Below are 18,392 nucleotides of genomic sequence, written 5' to 3' on the forward strand. Positions count from 1 at the left end.
GAATAACTTTAATAGCAGTGAAAATAGCTGTTGGGGTCTGGGGAAGAATTAGAAAGTACAGAAAGGGGAAGGAGTGAGAGAGATGGAAAGTGGGAGGACCATGGAACATAGAGCAGCACACCGCAGGGACAGCTTCTGCCCAGCATGTCTCTGCTGAACGCAGTGTCAAGTTAACTAAATCTCTTACGCCTGCATATGATTCATATGGCTCCATTCCTGAAAATTCCGATGTCTATCTAAAAGCTTCTTAAATGCCCCAATTGGGTTTGCTTCCATTACTGCCCCTAACGCTGCCCTTAATACTGTTCCAGACGCCGACCACTCTATTAAAAAAAAATCTTGCCCGAGATAGCTCCTTTAATTTTTCCCCCCCCTTACCTAAAATGCATCTCCTCTACTAATTGCCACGTTCGGGGTGATTTGTTCGCTGATCTTGGCAATTTACTAGCAAATGCTTCATCACCATGTGAGGAGACATCGGCAGGCACTGTTAATTGTGGCGTGTCCTCCAAGTTCTTGGCCTTGAGGGCACATCACAATCAACAGCACACTGACGATGTCTCCTCGCATGCCGCCGAAATGTTTGCAAGTACATTGCCAAGATCAAAGGACAACTCAACCCAACCGTCAACCGGCAGAGCTACACATCTTCTGAATTATTTCCAGTATTTGACATTTCTACTAGTGAAAATCTCAAATGACTCTCATAATTTTATAAACTTCTATCCAGTCTCCCTTCAGCTTCCAACACTCGAGAGAAAATGATCAGTTTGCCCAATTGCTCAACCAGAATAAAAACTTGAGAAGGAATCATCACATTAATAAAATGGATAAAAGAGTTAGAAATGCAATTAAAAGAGAGTTTACAGAGACATCATTATTTCAACAATCTTTAGAGGAACTGGTACTGCTTTCACTCTGAGAATTCATGGCTTTGTGATGTTTGAATAAAGGACAAAAAGAAACTTGTATTTTCCAGGCATTCCTTGGGCTGTTATTATCTTTTCTCTTCGATGTTCATCTGCCAAAGGCCAGGAAGCAATTAACACATCGATGGCCAGGTTTAACATGAAGCACACTGTTGAGAATGTTAGCCTTATTCCAAATCTTTGTTCAGCAGCACGCTAAAGTCATCAGCTGCCAGCAACTCATAGCTGGGGTTGGAGAGATTGAGTGGTCAAATGCTGCTTGCACAGAGCAATTTGAGTATTTCATTGTGCGAGCTAATGCTAAGTTTCCAGGAACTTTAGTGCTGTGATTTGTAAGGTTTAGGATTTAGGCAGCTGAAAGCATTATTGTCGGTGATGGAAGATTGAGCTCAAGGCTACTCAAGAGGCTGGAATGGAGATTCATTCATCTCAGAGCGTTATAGAGCTGGAGAAGATCTCAGAGATGTGGATGAATGAGTCAATGGGAATACTTGTAAGTGAAAATAGGAATTTCTAAACTGAGGCATTACTAATCGGGAATCAGCTGAGGTCAGCATACACAGGGTGACAGGACATCAGAACTTGGTGTTATTGTTTGGACTGACCAGGTTCTTTTTTAAAAGTGAAACTAAGAAAGCCAACCAGGGGTCCATTGCCATAGTAAGTCGAGAGGTAGCAAAAGGATTTAGAGGATTTCAGTAGCAGGTAAGCTTGAAATGGGGTCAGAGTGAGCAGTGTTGTACAACTAGTCTAAATAGGTAAAATGATAAAGTGAATGCAAGTCATGTTCTCAAGTCGGTTGTGACACCAAGGTTGCTGAGCAGTCAGGCTCACTTTCTGGCCGTTGCCACGGGAGAGGTGGAGTTGGTGGCTGGGGAGAGCAATTTATAATGGAGACTGACAATTGGAGGTTCAACCTTCACTGAATTTAGTTGAGAACAGTTTCTGCCTATGCAGTGTGAGATCTCAGACAGGTGGAGGGTTAAGAAAGGTGTGGCTAACATAGAGCGGTACTGAGTGGGATATAGTTCGGGTTTTAGAGGTACTGATCACCTGGGTTGGGTAATGCTAGTCAGGTTAGAGCAGCTGTTGGTCAAACAGCATTTGGTCATTTGTGGGTGTTGTATATTAATCTGTTTGGTGCTTGGTAATCTTGTTAATTATTTCTGTCTAAGCTACGGACCTCAGCACATCAAATCAGATTATAAAGGTTTGCATATGGTATGTTTTATACCTATTGAGAAATGCTTGATATTTTGTTTTGAAGGCCATTATTATAGAAGTGCCATCAGTAGTTAGAAGTTAACGCTAATGCTGGGTGCTAACAATCTGCAATGCATTATTAACAATAAAAAGTGTGAAACTAATTAGATTTGTGCTGTTTGTTTATGTTTGGTGTACTTCAAAAAGTGATGGGTCAATTATTAATTCTGCTTTATTTTTGATGAGAGCAAGAAATATTTTAGTTTGATTTTGCATTCATCACAAGATTAAGCATTTGGTAACAGGCTCGCAGGAACCTGTTACATCTGCAGCACATTTTTCCCATTCCCTAATGCCTAAGCTGATGGAAACAAGGAACAGCTGGCTAATATGGACTCGGGCTCCTGCTTGAAGGAATATTCCAATTAGCTTTTGCATTGAGAAGTGACAGTAGTTTATCTCTGTTGGAAGGAGAAGGGAGCCAAGTTACCATTTCTGAACAAATCCCTCTAGAATACTCGCTTACAAAATCAATCAAACTCTTCCCCCTCGCCCTTCTCTTTCACCTTTGTACTGAATCTCATTGAAAGAGTGAGAGAGACTTAGTGAGAAAGAGTGAGAGATTCACTCATTCTAAATCTCTCACACTAAATCTCTCTCCCTCTCATACTTTCTTACTAAATCTCTCTCACTAAGTCTCTCACACACTAAACCACCCCCCTCTCACACGAAATCCCCCTCTCTCACACAAAACCTCCCCCACGCTGAATCTTGCTCCCTCTCTCTTTCACTAAGTCTCTCTCAATCTCTCTCACTAAATCTCTTTCAATCTCTCTCTTTCATACAATCTCTCTCAATCTCTCTCTCACACAATCTCTCTCAGTCTCTCTCACTAAATCCCCCCCCCTCTCTCTCTCTCTCTCTAAATCCCCCTCTCTCTCACACTGAATCTTGCTGGCTCTCTCTCAATCTCACTCTCACTAAACCTAGCTCTAAATCTCTCTGAATTGCTCTCTCACTAAATCTCTGAATCTCTCTCTCTCTCTCTCTCTCTCTCCCTCTCTCTCTCTCTCTCTCACTAAATCTCTCTCAATCTCAGTCTCTCTTACTAAATCTCTCTCAATCTCTCTCTTACTAAATCTCTGAATCTCTCTCTCTCTCTCTCCCTCTCTCTCTCTCTCTCTCTCTCACTAAATGTCTCTCAATCTCAGTCTCTCACTAAATCTCTCTCAATCTCTCTCTTACTAAATCTCTGAATCTCTCTCTCTCTCTCTCTCTCTCCCTCTCTCTCTCTCTCTCTCACTAAATCTCTCTCAATCTCAGTCTCTCACTAAATCTCTCTCAATCTCTCTCTTACTAAATCTCTGAATCTCTCTCTCTCTCTCTCTCTCTCTCCCTCTCTCTCTCTCTCTCTCTCACTAAATCTCTCTCAATCTCAGTCTCTCACTAAATCTCTCTCAATCTCTCTCTCACTAAATCTCTCTCTCTCTCTCTCTCACTAAATCTCTCTCAATCTCTCTCTCACTAAATCTCTCCTGAGCCACCGATGTGCCTGTGACATCGTTCCTTTGGCAATTTAATGCAGACAAAAGGCTATCTGTAATGTTTCATTTTGCTTGATAATCTTGCCAATCCTATTAATAACGTTCACACATGAAAAGAAAGCTTTTCAATGCCTTAGTAGTGCTTGGTGTTTGTATGTAGAAAGCCATCAACAGAACTAAATTAGTTATGCAGGATGTGTTAACATTTGAAAATATAAGCAATGTAAAATTTAAATTGTACATTAACAAACATAATGTAGCCCAGATTTTCCCTAACATTCACTGCCTACAGCACCCATTATAAATGTGATTTTCTGTCTCTCTTTACAATAAAAATTCTAATTTTGCTTTCAAATTGGATCAAACTCCGTTTCTGCAATGTTACTATATCAATGTTGTCAAGGGACTTGGCAGCTTTCACAAACCTGCGCAAATGGCAGAATAGGAAAATGTCAATTGAATCCAAATGCCCTCCCCCACCCCAGTTTGAGGTAAGGGTCAAAGCAGCTGGTGCACCCCATCTCCAGTGGCAGTGATTGAAGACAGACTCATTTGCATCGGAGCCTTTCACATCACAACATACTTCAGAGAATTACCTCTGAAACGTAGCCCTGGTTGTCATGTCGGGAACGCAGCAGAAAATTTGTGCACAGCAAGGGTCCCGCAAGCAGCAGGGTTAGTCATGACCAGATAATCTGTATTGATGGGTGAAGAGGTAAAATTAGCTCAGACACCGGCAGTAGCTTCTCTCTCCTTTAAAATTGTGGCATGTGATCTTTAGTTTAACAGCTCATCTAGAAGCTGACATTTCAGACAGTATGGCATTCCATCCATCCTCCATTGGAGTGTAAATTTTGTGCTCAAGGTTCTTGAGCAAAAATTGAAACTGATGTTTTCTGGGTCGGAGGGTTCACTCAGCTATCAGCTACTTTGGTTGTTGGCATCCTGAAACTATTGAGTTTTCCCCAGGTGCTATTTTTTTCTTCCAGTGGCCCTCTGCGTGGAAACCATCTCAGAGTGATAGCATGTGGTCAAACACGCTAGGCAGCTGCTTAGAATTGCGGAACGATACAACTGCCAGCCAGTGCTCTTCATGTTGCATCAATTGCACGCAGATGACAGCTTGATCAAAGGGGCTTCCTGGTCTCGTTCTCTGCTGTGTAGTTAACGGACCATTAATAACACGAGATTCTGCGGTTGCTGGAAATCCGGAGCAGCACACGCGCGCGCACACAAAATGCTGGAGGAACTCAGCAGGTCAGGCAACATCTGTGGAAGTGAATAAAGAGTGGATGTTTCAGGCAAGACCAATTAATGCTTTTCATTCAGACATTGACATATGCCAAGCAAGTTAGCTCAAGCGCCCAGTGTGAATGTCACCTCCTTGAAGGAACAGGGTTAGTCAGTCACTTGCTGCAATAACCCACTGCATATGCACCCGTCACCATTTTTATGATGGTATTTAATAGAATGGTTAATTCTTTTAGTATTGAGATACAGTGAAAAACTTTCTTTTGCATTCTATCCATACAGATCATTTCAACGCACAAGTACATCAGAAATATGAAAGCCAGGCATTTCATTGACATGTAACCCTTTTGTTCTGTCGTCTTCCCCCTTCCTTTCCAGTCCTGAAGAAGGGTCTCAGCCTGAAACATTGAATATTTATTCATTTCTGTAGATGCTGCCTGTCTGCTGAGTTCCTCTGGCTTTTTGTGTGTGTTGCTCTGGGTTTCCAGCATCTCTAGAATTTCTCATGCTTATAAACTGTTGAAGCCCACGTTTCCTTAGAGTTAAAAAATTCAGCAGTGCAAGGGATGCTTCATATAGTGGTACTTTTATAGGTTGGCATGGGTGTTGCTACAGACACTTGACAAATGGGAGATACATTGTCATCCAGTATCAGCGCTCATCTTTCAAATATTATAGAGGTAAACTCACTCTGAGATCTGCTGACTGCATCCCGACTCTAAAAGGCACTGCTCTCTGATCTTGCCAGTGCTCAGTAATCAGTCTAGCAGCACCTCAATTTAAAAAAAAACCCTCCCTTGCTCTCTGACAGCCCTACAATCCCCCAAGTTCCTGTCCTGCTCCAAGTGTGGGCACTCATGCATTCTGGAGTTTAATTCCTTCAGTGTTGATGGCCATTCCACCTGCTTGCTATCTGGGCCCAAGTCTCCAGAAACCTCTTCCAACAATCCTTTCTCACTTTTTAAAGATACTTCTTGATTTCGGTCATTTAACCAGGCACTTAGTCAGTGTCCCCGGTCCATTCAGTATTTTTGGCGTTCTGCATGACCCATTATCCCCAGAGTGAATTTGCCTTTGCATTGCACGTTCTTCTACTACATAGAACGAAGCCTGCTGACTTTCATTTTCCCAGCCAAATAAATGTATCTCAGCTTGGGGTGGCACAATAGCGTAGCACTTTATAGCGCCAACAGTGTGGGGTGAGCTCCATCCTCTGCCTGTAAGGAGTTTGCACGTTCTCCCCATAACCGTGTGGATTTCCCCAGGGTGCGCCAGCTTTCTCCTACGTTCCAATGTCATACGGGTGAGTAGGTTAATTGGTCACGCGGGCTGTACTAGTGTAGCATGGGCCTGTGCAAAGTCAGGCCAAATGATACCGTATTCATAAGAAGCAGAGAACAAGTTTTGTATACCCAAACCCATAGTTCTTTCATTTAAGGAAGCAGAGAACTAAAATCTTAACAACAGTAGTAATTTGCATTTATACCAAACCTTAACCACTGCCATATAGTTGAGCATTATAGAGGGTCTGACACTGGGACACACCTGGTGACATTAGAACAGGTAACGAAAGATCCTCATCAAAGTAGATTTCAAGGGATATGTTTAACTAAAGAAGGGGAAAAGTCTACAAAATCAAAAAAACACAGGGTAAGATGTTAATATCCCTCGTACCAATGGGTCATGAGCATTTGCTTGAGACTGCCTTGATTTTGGGAGTGGCACAGGGCTGACACGCAGGGGTTTTCATGTGGGCACTCTTCTTTCTCGATTAGTCCACTATGTCTTCGGAGGGCTCAACGATGACTTCTGGTGTCCCAGAGTCACCCCCCTCCACTGTGTCTTCCCACTCTTTTGATGCTATCTTGGAACCCAGGAGAGGTACTTTCGCTTGATCCAAACCCAGTGACTGCTTCTTTCCGCTGCCTCTGATGGTTTGCTGTAGAGTCTGACCATGGATCCCGAGCTCCTTCAGCAATTTGATGGTGGATGTGGCTATAAATTCCCTACAACCCACTTCTACCGGACAGACTTCGGTTTTCCAACCCCGTCGCTGAGCTTCAGATGCTGGACCTGCACAGCATAGCCTCTTGTGCTCATATGCTGCAGCCACTGAATCCTTCCATGGGGCTGTGAGTTCCACGATGTAGACGATCTGCGATGAGAGCCAAGTCTGGCCTAAGGTTGGTGGTAGCAATTTCCAGTGGAAAGGTGAGTTACTTATTGATATCCACCAGCATGTTCCAGTCACGAGCCATGTTCATCTGTCCTCTTTCTGGCTGAGAAGGAAGATTAGTTGTTCCTTTCTCTTCTTCCTGGACGAATGCTGGTGGTGTCAGATTGTTCTAGGGGGCAAGGAATCCATTGCTATCCTCTTGGTCTCGATCACCACTGCCAGACTCTTCAAGACCTGGTTGTGACGCCATGTGTATCTGCCTTATTTTGTGTGAGGTTGGTTTTGCAGCTTTCCAGGATGTGAGAGTAACATTAGAATGAAGAGCACAGGCTGCTGAACATTTCCTTATTATGAGATTCGAAATGGGCAATTGATTGTCTAATGTATAAAATCTATAGATACATCTTCTGATTTTTGTACCCTCTATCTTCTGTAACCATCTGTAGGATTGAACAAGAAACATCCTTAGTACACTTAACAAGATGTCAGTTCAACAAAGGAGCTCACAGGCCCTGTGACACTTAAGGCTGATTTACACTTGTGCGTACTTGTTTACGCTGTAGCCAACACAAGTGGGCTACACCATTGTGAGCATTTATATTTGTGCGTTGGTGTGTCTGCGTCACTCTGCAATTCACCGGCAAAACGCTAGTTGGCGGTGGGGTTTCTATGCCACTGTGTTGAGTTTCTTCATGTTGAAACTCAACACGAAGAAACTCAAACTTCAAACAATGGCGACTGAAACTGAAGGAGGGTGAATTTTCTGTGCTTGTCCGGCCACTGAGAGACATGGACGAAGAAATGTATTTCAAATATTTTCAAATGTCGGCAGGTAGATTTGACGATTTGGTTCATCGTCTCCAACCATTTATTTCGTATCAGTGTACGCACAGTATACTCAGAGACTGGCAATCACCATTCGAGTTTTAGCTTCAGGTGGAAGTCAACAGCCTGTAGCAGCTAGCTACAAACTGGTGTCAAGCACAGGGTCCTCCATAATTTCAGAGATCTGTAAAAGCTTTATGGAAAGCATTGCAGCCAGAGTTCATTCCCTGCCCTTCAGTCGCCCAATGGGAAGCTATTGCAGTGTTTAGGAGGAAATGTGATGCTACCAAGCGGACCAATCACAGTTGTTGCGGTCTGTGACGCTGTGACACATAGTTACGTTTTGGGAGAGGTATGCGTTAGGCTACGGCATAGGGTTGGCGTAGAGTACGGCGTAGAGTACAGTGTAGGGTACGAGCGGCGTACATTTGATGCACAAGTGTAAATCAGCCTTTAAGCCCTCGCTGTCTCTCAGCCGACCTCTAATGTTCTTATAATGAAGATCAGGTATCCCCAAGAATCATAGATGTTTCTTGTAACTAATTGCAGATTTGTGACTCAAAGGTATAATTTAACAGTGATTCTAAATAAGAAGGGATTGTTTTGATTTTACATGTTCGATCTACGTCCTGAAACATTTCGTGTTGTAGTTTGTGGTGCTATTGTAATTCTTCATCTGACCACAACTACGGAGGATAATGAAAGTGATCATAAGGAGACAACGTGTTTGCAGTATTTATGACTCTGTGCTATCTATGCTATTTTAAATGGATGCTAAGAAGGATTGGAACAAAGAAAATTGCTTATCATGTGCAAAGAGCAATGAGGCCTTTGTTTACGAATGATTTATGTGTACTGTTACTGCTGGATTGGACAGGAGACTGATGGTTGATCCAGAGAGCTCAAATACACATCACATTGCCTCAGGAAAGATAAGGAAGAAGACTGCACAGAAGTACTTTGACTGATGTAGTGATCAGAATCAAATCCCTTGATAACCCAGCGTTGGGAACAATAAGACAGGCATTTCAATTTGATAATGAAACTTGACTGCCTTTTTTCCACTTGAGAAATAATTTTAAATTAAATAACAATAAATTCCACTTCCTGTGCAGTGATGTGTTCACTAATATGTCTGGTTGCAGAAGACCCTCTCACAGAAATCTTTTCCTGCGTATGTGCTGTTCTCTTTTACCACTGCTTCTTAAGTTAAAGTATTTCTGAAATTCTTAATTCTAAAAATTGCATCTTCCGGGCATCTTTTCTCTAGGATTATGGAAAACCTGCTTCTACTACGGATCTGAGATGGCTGATCAAATTAGTCTAGGATCCACAGACTGATCCAAGGAGATGGCATTCCACTATTTTTGTGCTCCAGTCAAACATATTAGAGTTTCTTGGTGGAGACAATGTGAAGTATGAGCTGAGCGAATTCTCATGCATCAGCAAATACATTTGATCTCCATGGTCTGAGAGTGCCAGCTTCCTAAGACATTTTCCTTTGAAAACATGTCCTGAGCATTGTATCTTTTAGTTGCTAAGCACCAAAACCTGGAACGTCCCTAGTCAGCCGCAAAATCTCCATAGAGCACACAGCACAGGCAAGCAAAAGCAAATACTGGGAACCATAGCAGTTAAAAGGAATGCTATTTTAGCATGAGAGTGTCCCTGTTAGGAGCAACACATAAAATGTAGGAGGAAGTCAATGGATCAGACTGCATCTGTGGAGGGAAATGAACTGTTCTGTGACCGCGTTCGATGCTCCTTCTCCACTTTATGTAATCATAGGCCAGGGATTCCAATCAAAGAAGCTGTTATATTTTTTCTTGGATGCTTTGAGAAGGTTTTTGGTGCATTTTCTTTTCTTTTGGTAATCTCGTATTCTGACAGATTAGAGAAGAATCGTATATTAATTTTGCTTCAGCAAACTTTATAGTGATGCACAAGCTGGGTACAATCTCTCTTTTGAGCTGAGGACATTTTGCGGGCTTCTTATGGAAAACTTGAACAAGAGCTGCCATCTCCACCCCACTTTAATCTGTAATCAATTTCATAAATTAGATTGTGATAGCTGGTCTCCTAACCCAGGAGACAAGAGACTGTAGATGCTGAAATCTGGAGCAACACACAAAGAGGAACTTAGCAAGTTAGGCAGCGTCTATAGAGGGAAATGAACTGTCCATTTCCCTTCACCTCCCCGCTCCCCTGCCGATAGTTGCTGTCCCCTGCCAGGCAGTATTCCCTTTATCTGCTACAGTTTGTAGTATTTGTCATAGTGTGTGCTTTATGGAATACATGAGATGCTGCAGCTGGCTGAGGGAAAGTGCTGTGTTCTACTGCTTAGCAACTAAAAATGCTGCAGTCCTCAGGACTCATTTTCAAGTTAAGATGTTTGAGGAAGCTGATGCTTCCAGACCATGGAGGTCAGAAGTACACTCTCTGTTGCATGAGAACACCCTCAACTCGGGCTGCACTTCTGTCTCCGTTTTTCACTGCACACTGCATTTGCAAAGCCGGCTATCATTTGCAAAAGTCCCTTGATGAGTCTGGACGTTTGGAACACGAACGAAGCTTTCAGAGGGCACAGGTTAAGGCTGAAATTGCAGAGTAAGAGGAAATGAATGTGTTGCTTGTTTAGATGATTTGAGGCATTACTTGGGATTGGATAATCCATCACTTCATTTTTAACTGTTCCATAAGGAAGTGTCCTTTCTAGAATTACTGGAGCCTTTGTAACAGACCTGGTTTGCAAAGAGTCTCAATAACATGGCACACTCCATATAAAAACCACGCACTGTGGACTTCCTACCATCTTAAATAGATAAATATCTAAAGCGTTGTCATCCAAAGTTGTGCAAACAGCAAAAAAGCTTGGGTTTAAGTGTTTGCTGTTGGTGCTTGCTGTTGCCTGTTTGATGAAGAGTCAGCCATTTCGTAATTTTCTTGCTTGAATATAATCCAATAATCCCTTAGAAGAGATTTGGCTCTGCGTGTCATCACTGGCACTTGAGTAGCACCTTGAACCAACGAAATTGTTCAAGAGGGAGAAGGGTGAACTGGAGCTGAGTTGGTTGCCCTTTCAGAGGATTGTGTATTATATTCCCCTCCATAACTTCAAAGCAGAATTGCAAGTTGCCCGTACCACAGTAATCCTGTTGACCCTTGTGCCTTTTGGGTGTAAGAGATCCCATGGTATGAATCAAAGGAGAGCAGGAAGATCTTCCTGAAGTCCTAACCAGTACTGCTGATTACTGATACCTGGTGACGAGAGTGTTGGAGATGGTTAGTCAATGTAATTGTGTAAAATGCATCATCAAAGTACATTGACATCAATGTATTGAACAAGTATACAAGCAAGCATTCTAGTTTTTGCATCTTAAATAATAGATATAAAAGTACAACCTACTAGAGTTATTGAGACCTTGTTTGGAAATAGCTGAAAATAATTAGGAAAAGGCACCATTTTAAGACCGTAAGACGTAGGGGCAGGATTAGGTGATTCAACCTGTTGAGTTTGCTCCACTATTCCATCGTGGCTGATTTCTCATCCCTCTCAACCCATTCTTCTGTCTTCTCCCTGCAACCTTTGACGTGCTTACTCATCAAAAATTTATCAAATGCCACCTTAAATATATCCAATCACAAACAAGACAAAACCTGCAGATGCTGGAAATCCAAGCCACACACACACAAAATGCTGGAGGAACTCAGCAGGCCAGGCAGTTTCTATGGAAAAGAGTAAATAGTTGACGTTTCAGGCCGAGACCCTTCAGCATGGCTGCTGAGTTCCTCGAGCATTTTGTGTGTGTTCCTTAAATATATCCAATGAGTTTTCTTTCACGGCCGTCTATGGCAATGAATTCCACAGATTCACCACCCTCTGGCTAAGAAATTCCTCTTCATCTCTGTTCTAAAGGGACAACTTTGTATTCTGAAGCTGTGCCCTTTGGTTCTAGGCTCCCCCATTATAGGAATCTTCTTCTCCACATCCACTCGATTTCAGCCTTTCAATATTTTGACATGTTGACCCATGGCAAGAACGAAACTAATATGAAAGTGATCTCAGAATGCACAAGTGCTAACAATGTTCCGTGCACGCCCTTGTACTACACTTCTATGAGTCCAGAATCTATTTTGTAGACTGAAGTCACCTAAACTGTAAATAGAGCAGCTCGAGTTCCTGTAACTTTGGAATAATGGATGTTTCATTGGAGTCTTCAAGCCAGCAAACTATTCAACAGGGGGACTGGTACTGAGTGGAAGGGGATTCAACTGTAGCCCAGCTTGTTACACTGCAGAAGGTTTTTAATTTTTTCCCTCTTTTACTTCAGGTAATGCAAGTTGTAAAAGAGCAGATAATGAGAGCACTGACCAGCAAGCCTAATTCTCTCGACCAGTTCAAGGGCAAGTTGCAGAACCTGAGTTACACAGAGATCTTGAAAATCCGACAGTCGGAGAGGATGAACCAGGAGGACTTCCAATCTCGCCCAATCCTGTAAGCACCCAACAGCTCTCGCACATCCAAGTGGGAGATTTTGTGTAGATTCGATTTTTATTCTATTCATTTGAGGTGTGTGATCTAATTGAAGTTCCTGACATGATAAAGGAAGGCAGAAACATTTTATCCATTGGCAATGAGATATTAAAAACCAGAGAGTACAGTCTGAAAATTAGAGCTGGTCTCTTTAGAGGGAACAACTCAAAAGGCTTGTGGAAATTTGGAGTTCTGCCTCCTGCACGTCAACATTTTTTTGGAGATAATTTGATATTTTCATGATTATAATCAATAGATTTTTTAAAAGATTGTCAAGGGTTTTGACGTCAATAGAATTCAGATACAGACTGGATATGGATTAAAAAAATAATTGGTTTCAGAAGCTCTGTGATGTATTCTCATTGCTGTCACTTAGAGAAAACACGACAAAATGTGTTTAATTCATATGATTATCATAAAGAGCAGATTGTATTAATAATAATTCTCTTTGTGCCTAATTTTCTCCTCCTCCCTGAAGGTGACACTTCAGATATGCAGTTCGATGCACAGGGATATATCATCCTCATTCTAAAAATAGGATTAATAGCTTACGAAGTTACTAACTTTGTGATATCATATCTGGAAGTCTGGGTTATTGATGTGGAGAGGCATGTGTGATTCTCACTGTGACATCTGGGCAGTTTAAAGGGAGCAGACCACTTTTTCAAAAGGAAAATTAGTGTCAGTAGTAATGACAAGAAAATCACTGGAGCGTTGTAAAGGCCAGTACAGTTCACTAATATCCCTCTGGGAAGGGGGTCTGCCATCCTTGCCCATCTGGCATTTACGAGACTCTAGACCTAAGGCAATGTTGGTGACTGTGTCTCCTCAGTTCAAGCACTTAAGGCAGATAATAAATTCTGGTCTTTCCCGGAAATGAGGTCAAACACAAAATCTAACTGCCCGAATTTCACCCAAGCATATGTTACAGGTTGTTTGAACATGCACGGCCTCTCACCTCTTCCCCATTTATTAATGTGAAAACTCACTGCACGTGATAAGGAATAATAAATATGGTTAATAATTTTCCTCTCCCATCCCTTACCTTCCTCCTTTCCCCCCTCCAACTGCCAATCATGTGTCAGCTAGTATGAGGCCAATTATGACTCAACTATTATCACCATTTATAAGATATGGATGAAAGACGGGGAGAAATAGAAATTAGATTAGTGTAGGATTAGAGAGATGTGAAACTCCAGATGCAGAAAATCTGGGCCATCACACAAAATGGAGGATTCAGTGGGTCAGGCAGCATCAGTGGAGGAAAATGAAGTGTTGATATTTTGGGCTGAGACCCCTCAGAGTTCTGCTGAAGGGTCTTGCCCTGAAATATCAACTGTTCATTTTCCTCCATTGATGCTGCCTGACCCGCTGAGTTCCTCCAGCATTGTGTTTGTGTGTGTTAACGTAGGATCAGTGTGCTTGATAGTCGGCGGGGAGTCAGTGGGCCTAGGAACTTCTTTCTGTATGACTCTGACCAATGCGCAGTAGTCTGCCCCACATTCTAGTAAGTACTGCCTCCAAATGCTAACACCTCAGAGCCATCACTTCCTAGTTTCAGGCTCTCAGCTTTCAGGTAAGTTGCACAGTGGGTTAATTAGATTCATGTGCCTGTGTTTGCCCTAAATGTTGACAACTTCATGACATGTTTGTTGGGAAATTGCATTTCTAGCACGCTACATGCGAGTTCTAAACTTCCACGGCGTTGGCTTGTCACGGAGTGAATACCCAACAGGGAAAAGTTTAAAAAGAGAGATGAAAGTCACTGTAAACATAATTTAAAATAGATTTGCCAGCTCAGTGAAATCTCTTTCTGCACAAACTTTTGTTTGCAGGTACTTTAGTATGTGATCAATTTCCTAATTTATTGCATAAAATCGTTATGATTTATATTGCATCGCTGTAAATCTATACTCCTGGTCTCCGATCACTTTGTCAGCATGAAAAGGGAAACTGTGTTTAGTAAGGGTCTCACTGAACAAGGTCTCAAAAGAAATAACAAGATCTCTGTTTGATCAGCAGTTTGAATGGTTTGGTGCTGTGGGACTTGGTGCTTATTCAAGGTCTCCACATTCTTCCGTTTTATTTTTAGCTTTTATTAGAAAGAGTAGGAGGGAAACTTATGTGTTCCCTGTATATAAGGGAATTTAGTGTAAAATAATTAAATTACTTATTTAATTTAAGACTGTGGTTCTATTATGGTTAATCCTAAATCAGGGACATCGTGTGCAGTAGAGACTGACTTGATTCTTAAATTAACATACAGAGGTTTTATACCTGAAGCAGATATGAAGCTGTCAGTTGGACTTATTGTAAAGGAGATTTCCAAATTTCATTGATATATTAAGTAGAATGGACAGAAAATTTGTGGAGATTCTTTAACAAGTTAGAGTTTTATTTCTGGTTTTAATCCTTCATCATCCCGAGGAAAACTAACCAGGACAAATATATCCTACCCATCAAACGTATCATCAACCAAACATTCTCCTGTTTGATGTACAAACGCCTTAATTTGTTTTATTTCTCCCCGACATTTTGTGACATTTTCCCAACACAGTATCCAATACTTACCCAATGCTCTATGGCAGAGTGGCACAGCTAGTAAACCCCTGCCTCACTGCGCCCGAGACCCGGGTTCAGTCCTGACTCTAGGTGCTGTCTGTGTGGTACTTGCTTATTCTCCCTGTAACCTTGTAGGTTTCCTTTGGGTGCTCCAGTTTCGTCCCACATCCCTAAAATGGTGGGTTATTAGGTTAATTGCCGCTGGAGGACCAGTGGACCACTCTTAGTCTGGCCTCTGAACTGTTGGCATGGGTGACCCTACCAAGAGCCAAAGCATAAAGCCCTGACTCCAACCAACGTAGCCCTCCAGATCATTGAGGCACACAAGCCTCCAAACCTAACGATGAGGGTTGTGGTCCTCTTGAAGGTGCAGAACATCATATTGCGATAAACATTCTGTCATCCACCCAGAAGCACTTCGCTTACTACATCAGCTGCCCCATCCCTGTCCTTCCTAATAGGTCTACGGCCATACCTGACTGTCAGACCCTGTTTGTGTACTGTGCACTTCCCGCCTCACCTCACTGCCACTGTGCTCACTAATATACTGACAGCATCCTTCTCACCCCCACCCTCCACCACACACCCATGCATTTGCCTGACCCCTGCATCCTACTGCTCATCCTCCTCCCACTCATCTCAAGCACATTACCCTTCCCCACCTGCCTTTCGTATCCGCCCCACGTGGTCGTCCCTTTCCTGCTCTGTGTCCTTGCGTACACTCCCACCACTTCACTCTCTACCTCTGCCTCCTTTCCAAGATGCTTCCTGAGCAGGGTGTAGGTCTCGGCTGATGACGGTTTGTCTTCCTGTCTGCAGCGAACTTAGGGAGAAGATTCAGCCTGAGATCCTTGAGTTGGTGAAGCAGCAGCGGCTGAACCGACTGTGCGAAGGCACCTGCTTCAGGAAGATCAGTAGTCGCCGACGACAAGGTACATCAACTCTCCAGGCACCCTGGTGAACATTTCAGTGCTGTGAATGGACAGTCAAATCAATTTTGCCATAAAACAGGTTTTGAGTATATCTATTTGCAATAAATTTAAATCCTTATTCATCTATAATGTTTATAACTTGCTGTCGTACTATACAGTGAGTTGTGTGTTGTCAATCTCCGTGACGTTAGCAGTGTTGACATTGCCCATTCCTTCGAGCTCTGAGCATCTGCTAATCTTCAGTTAGGTGCTCCTGCCACCATGAAACTAAGTTGCATATGGCAGGATTTTCACCTGACAGCCGTTAAGTTTGGCAGCTAATGTTGTTTTCCAAGGCTGTTCGTTGGTGTTTAAGGATGATCTGCTTCCAACGCAGTTCTGTGGTTCTGAGTTGGCAGATGAGGCTAATGTTGGGTCAACACATTCTGCCACTGATGGGGTTGTGAGAACAGAGGAAGGGACAGAGATACGGGGTGTAGACTGTGGCTGGAGTTGATTGTGGGCATGAAAATGGAGGCTTTGCAGGGCCAGCAGCTAACAAAGATCTGGGGGTTAAATTGGTGAAGGTGGCTTTAAATACAGAATTAGGCTTTTGGCTGAGCTAAAGTTCATGGCAAATGCAAGGCAGGAAGCGAAACTGGAATGCCTTAATTTAGTGAGAGCTACATCGAGCAGTCAAGTTTAAGCACAGTAGGAGATGGGTGAGTTTTTTTGCTTGAAAGTGCAAGTAGGCAAACTTAGTGCTGAAGAGGCGGTGAAGTTAGCCTTGAGCCAAATAATAAACTGAGGCTGTGAATGGGCATGAAGTACTGGCCAGAAAATCGAGTAGAATAACTAGAAAACAGAGTTTAAGCAGGAGCCAAAATAATGGGTTTAGTCTTCCTAATCTATAGTTGGATGAAATTTTTTCTTTTCCAAACCAAGACAATGAGCGGGTGGTCTGTCAAGAGAGAGGGATGGAGAAAAGTTGCAGTGTAGCTGAGCAGGCTGTTATTGATATCAACTCTACGGGTGGTGTTACTGAGGGGCAGCACGTGAATGAGAAGTAGGAAGGAAGCAAGCTGAGAGCTTTATGGACGTTCAGTAGATGAATGCAGTAACAGTGGAAGGAAAATGATTCTTTGGCCAACATATTATACAGTAAGGTAAGAGGAAGCTCATTCAAGTGACAACAGTTTAGTAGTTGGACCATTAGATGAATGAGAAAGATGAGGAATCACAGAAAAGGAATGGATTTTTTGATCTTGGTTAGGCACACTTCCTTGCAGTGGAGGGTTAAAGTCGAGATTTGGAGAAGATCCTACTATGTGATAGAAACATTGCTTCGTATTAGATAGCCTTCAGTGTCTTTGAATGTAATTGAGTTTGATATGCGAAACTGTTTCCAACTGACATCACGTCACCCAGGCTCTGAGATCAGTCAATGATATGATAAATGAAAAGTCATGCAATTACACAGTGTGCTGTAGACCTTAGAAAGTTGATTGCCGTGTGGTAGGGAAGACACAGTCTACATGCACAGTACAAATCTCGCTGATGTTAATTCGGGTTACCAGTGCTTGAAAGCACTTTTCAGAAATGTATCTCTTCCAACTAAATCAGGAACAGTAAGCTCCTTTCTTTGCAATCACTAGACCTTTACCATTCTTCTGATCCTAACAATAGAAGACAATAAATCCTGGTTCATCATCAACAATTAAATTATCCAATTCTCTGGCAATGTTCTAAAAATTGGAGCAGTCTAATGAGGTTAAAAGGACAATATGTAAATTTGTGAAGCAAAGGTAGAAGTCTTAAGTTCTTAACAGCAGGAAGGCATCCTTACATGATGACCCATAGGTGGGATAGAGTCGGCGTGGGTGGTATTAGTCTATGAGTGCTTTGCAGTGACTACCTCCTGCTGATTGTACATTAATTGCAATGTAGCACGGTGACGTGAACCTCCTCATTGACCGTCCTTGCAGAAGCAGCTGGAACAGCCAATCAGCTTTGGAAATGGTTCTCTTGTTTCTGCCTCAGCCATGATGTTTTGACTGGACTGAAGTGTTGGATCAGTTCTGAAGGAAGAGCCTCAACCTGAAATGTTGACTGTTTCTCTTCCCACAGATGTTGCCTGACCTGCAAAGTATTTCTAATATTTTCTATTCTTGTATTAAATCAAAATGTTGAGTGTTTCCTCAGAATTTTAATGTCAGTAATATAAGTGAACTTTTTTTTTTTTTTTTTGCAGATAAATTCTGGTACTGTCGGCTTTCACCAAACCACAAGGTCCTGCACTATGGTGACCTGGAAGAAAGCCCACAGGGGGAGGTGCCGTACGAATCTTTGCAGGACAAGCGTAGGTGACATCATTAACCGAATGGCATAAAGTACTTTGCAACTTATATGCTTTTCAGTGCTCATGATGACTACAGATATCATTCTCAGGCAATGAAA

The 18,392-nt window shown here is 42.4% G+C and overlaps 1 protein-coding gene across 2 annotated transcripts in view; it reads left to right on the top strand.

Moving 5' to 3' along the window:
• Positions 1–18,392, top strand: part of elmo1 (engulfment and cell motility 1 (ced-12 homolog, C. elegans)) — a 206,427-nt gene that overhangs the window by 167,312 nt on the left and 20,723 nt on the right. For both annotated transcript variants that reach the window (XM_063069851.1, XM_063069852.1), the window contains 3 exons: positions 12,260–12,423; positions 15,844–15,956; positions 18,187–18,294. In XM_063069851.1, coding sequence (XP_062925921.1) covers positions 12,260–12,423; positions 15,844–15,956; positions 18,187–18,294 — 385 coding nt within the window. The remainder of the gene's footprint in view (positions 1–12,259; positions 12,424–15,843; positions 15,957–18,186; positions 18,295–18,392) is intronic.

The sequence above is a fragment of the Mobula hypostoma genome, chromosome 17, assembly GCF_963921235.1.
Source record: "Mobula hypostoma chromosome 17, sMobHyp1.1, whole genome shotgun sequence".
NCBI classification, from domain to species: domain Eukaryota; kingdom Metazoa; phylum Chordata; class Chondrichthyes; order Myliobatiformes; family Myliobatidae; genus Mobula; species Mobula hypostoma.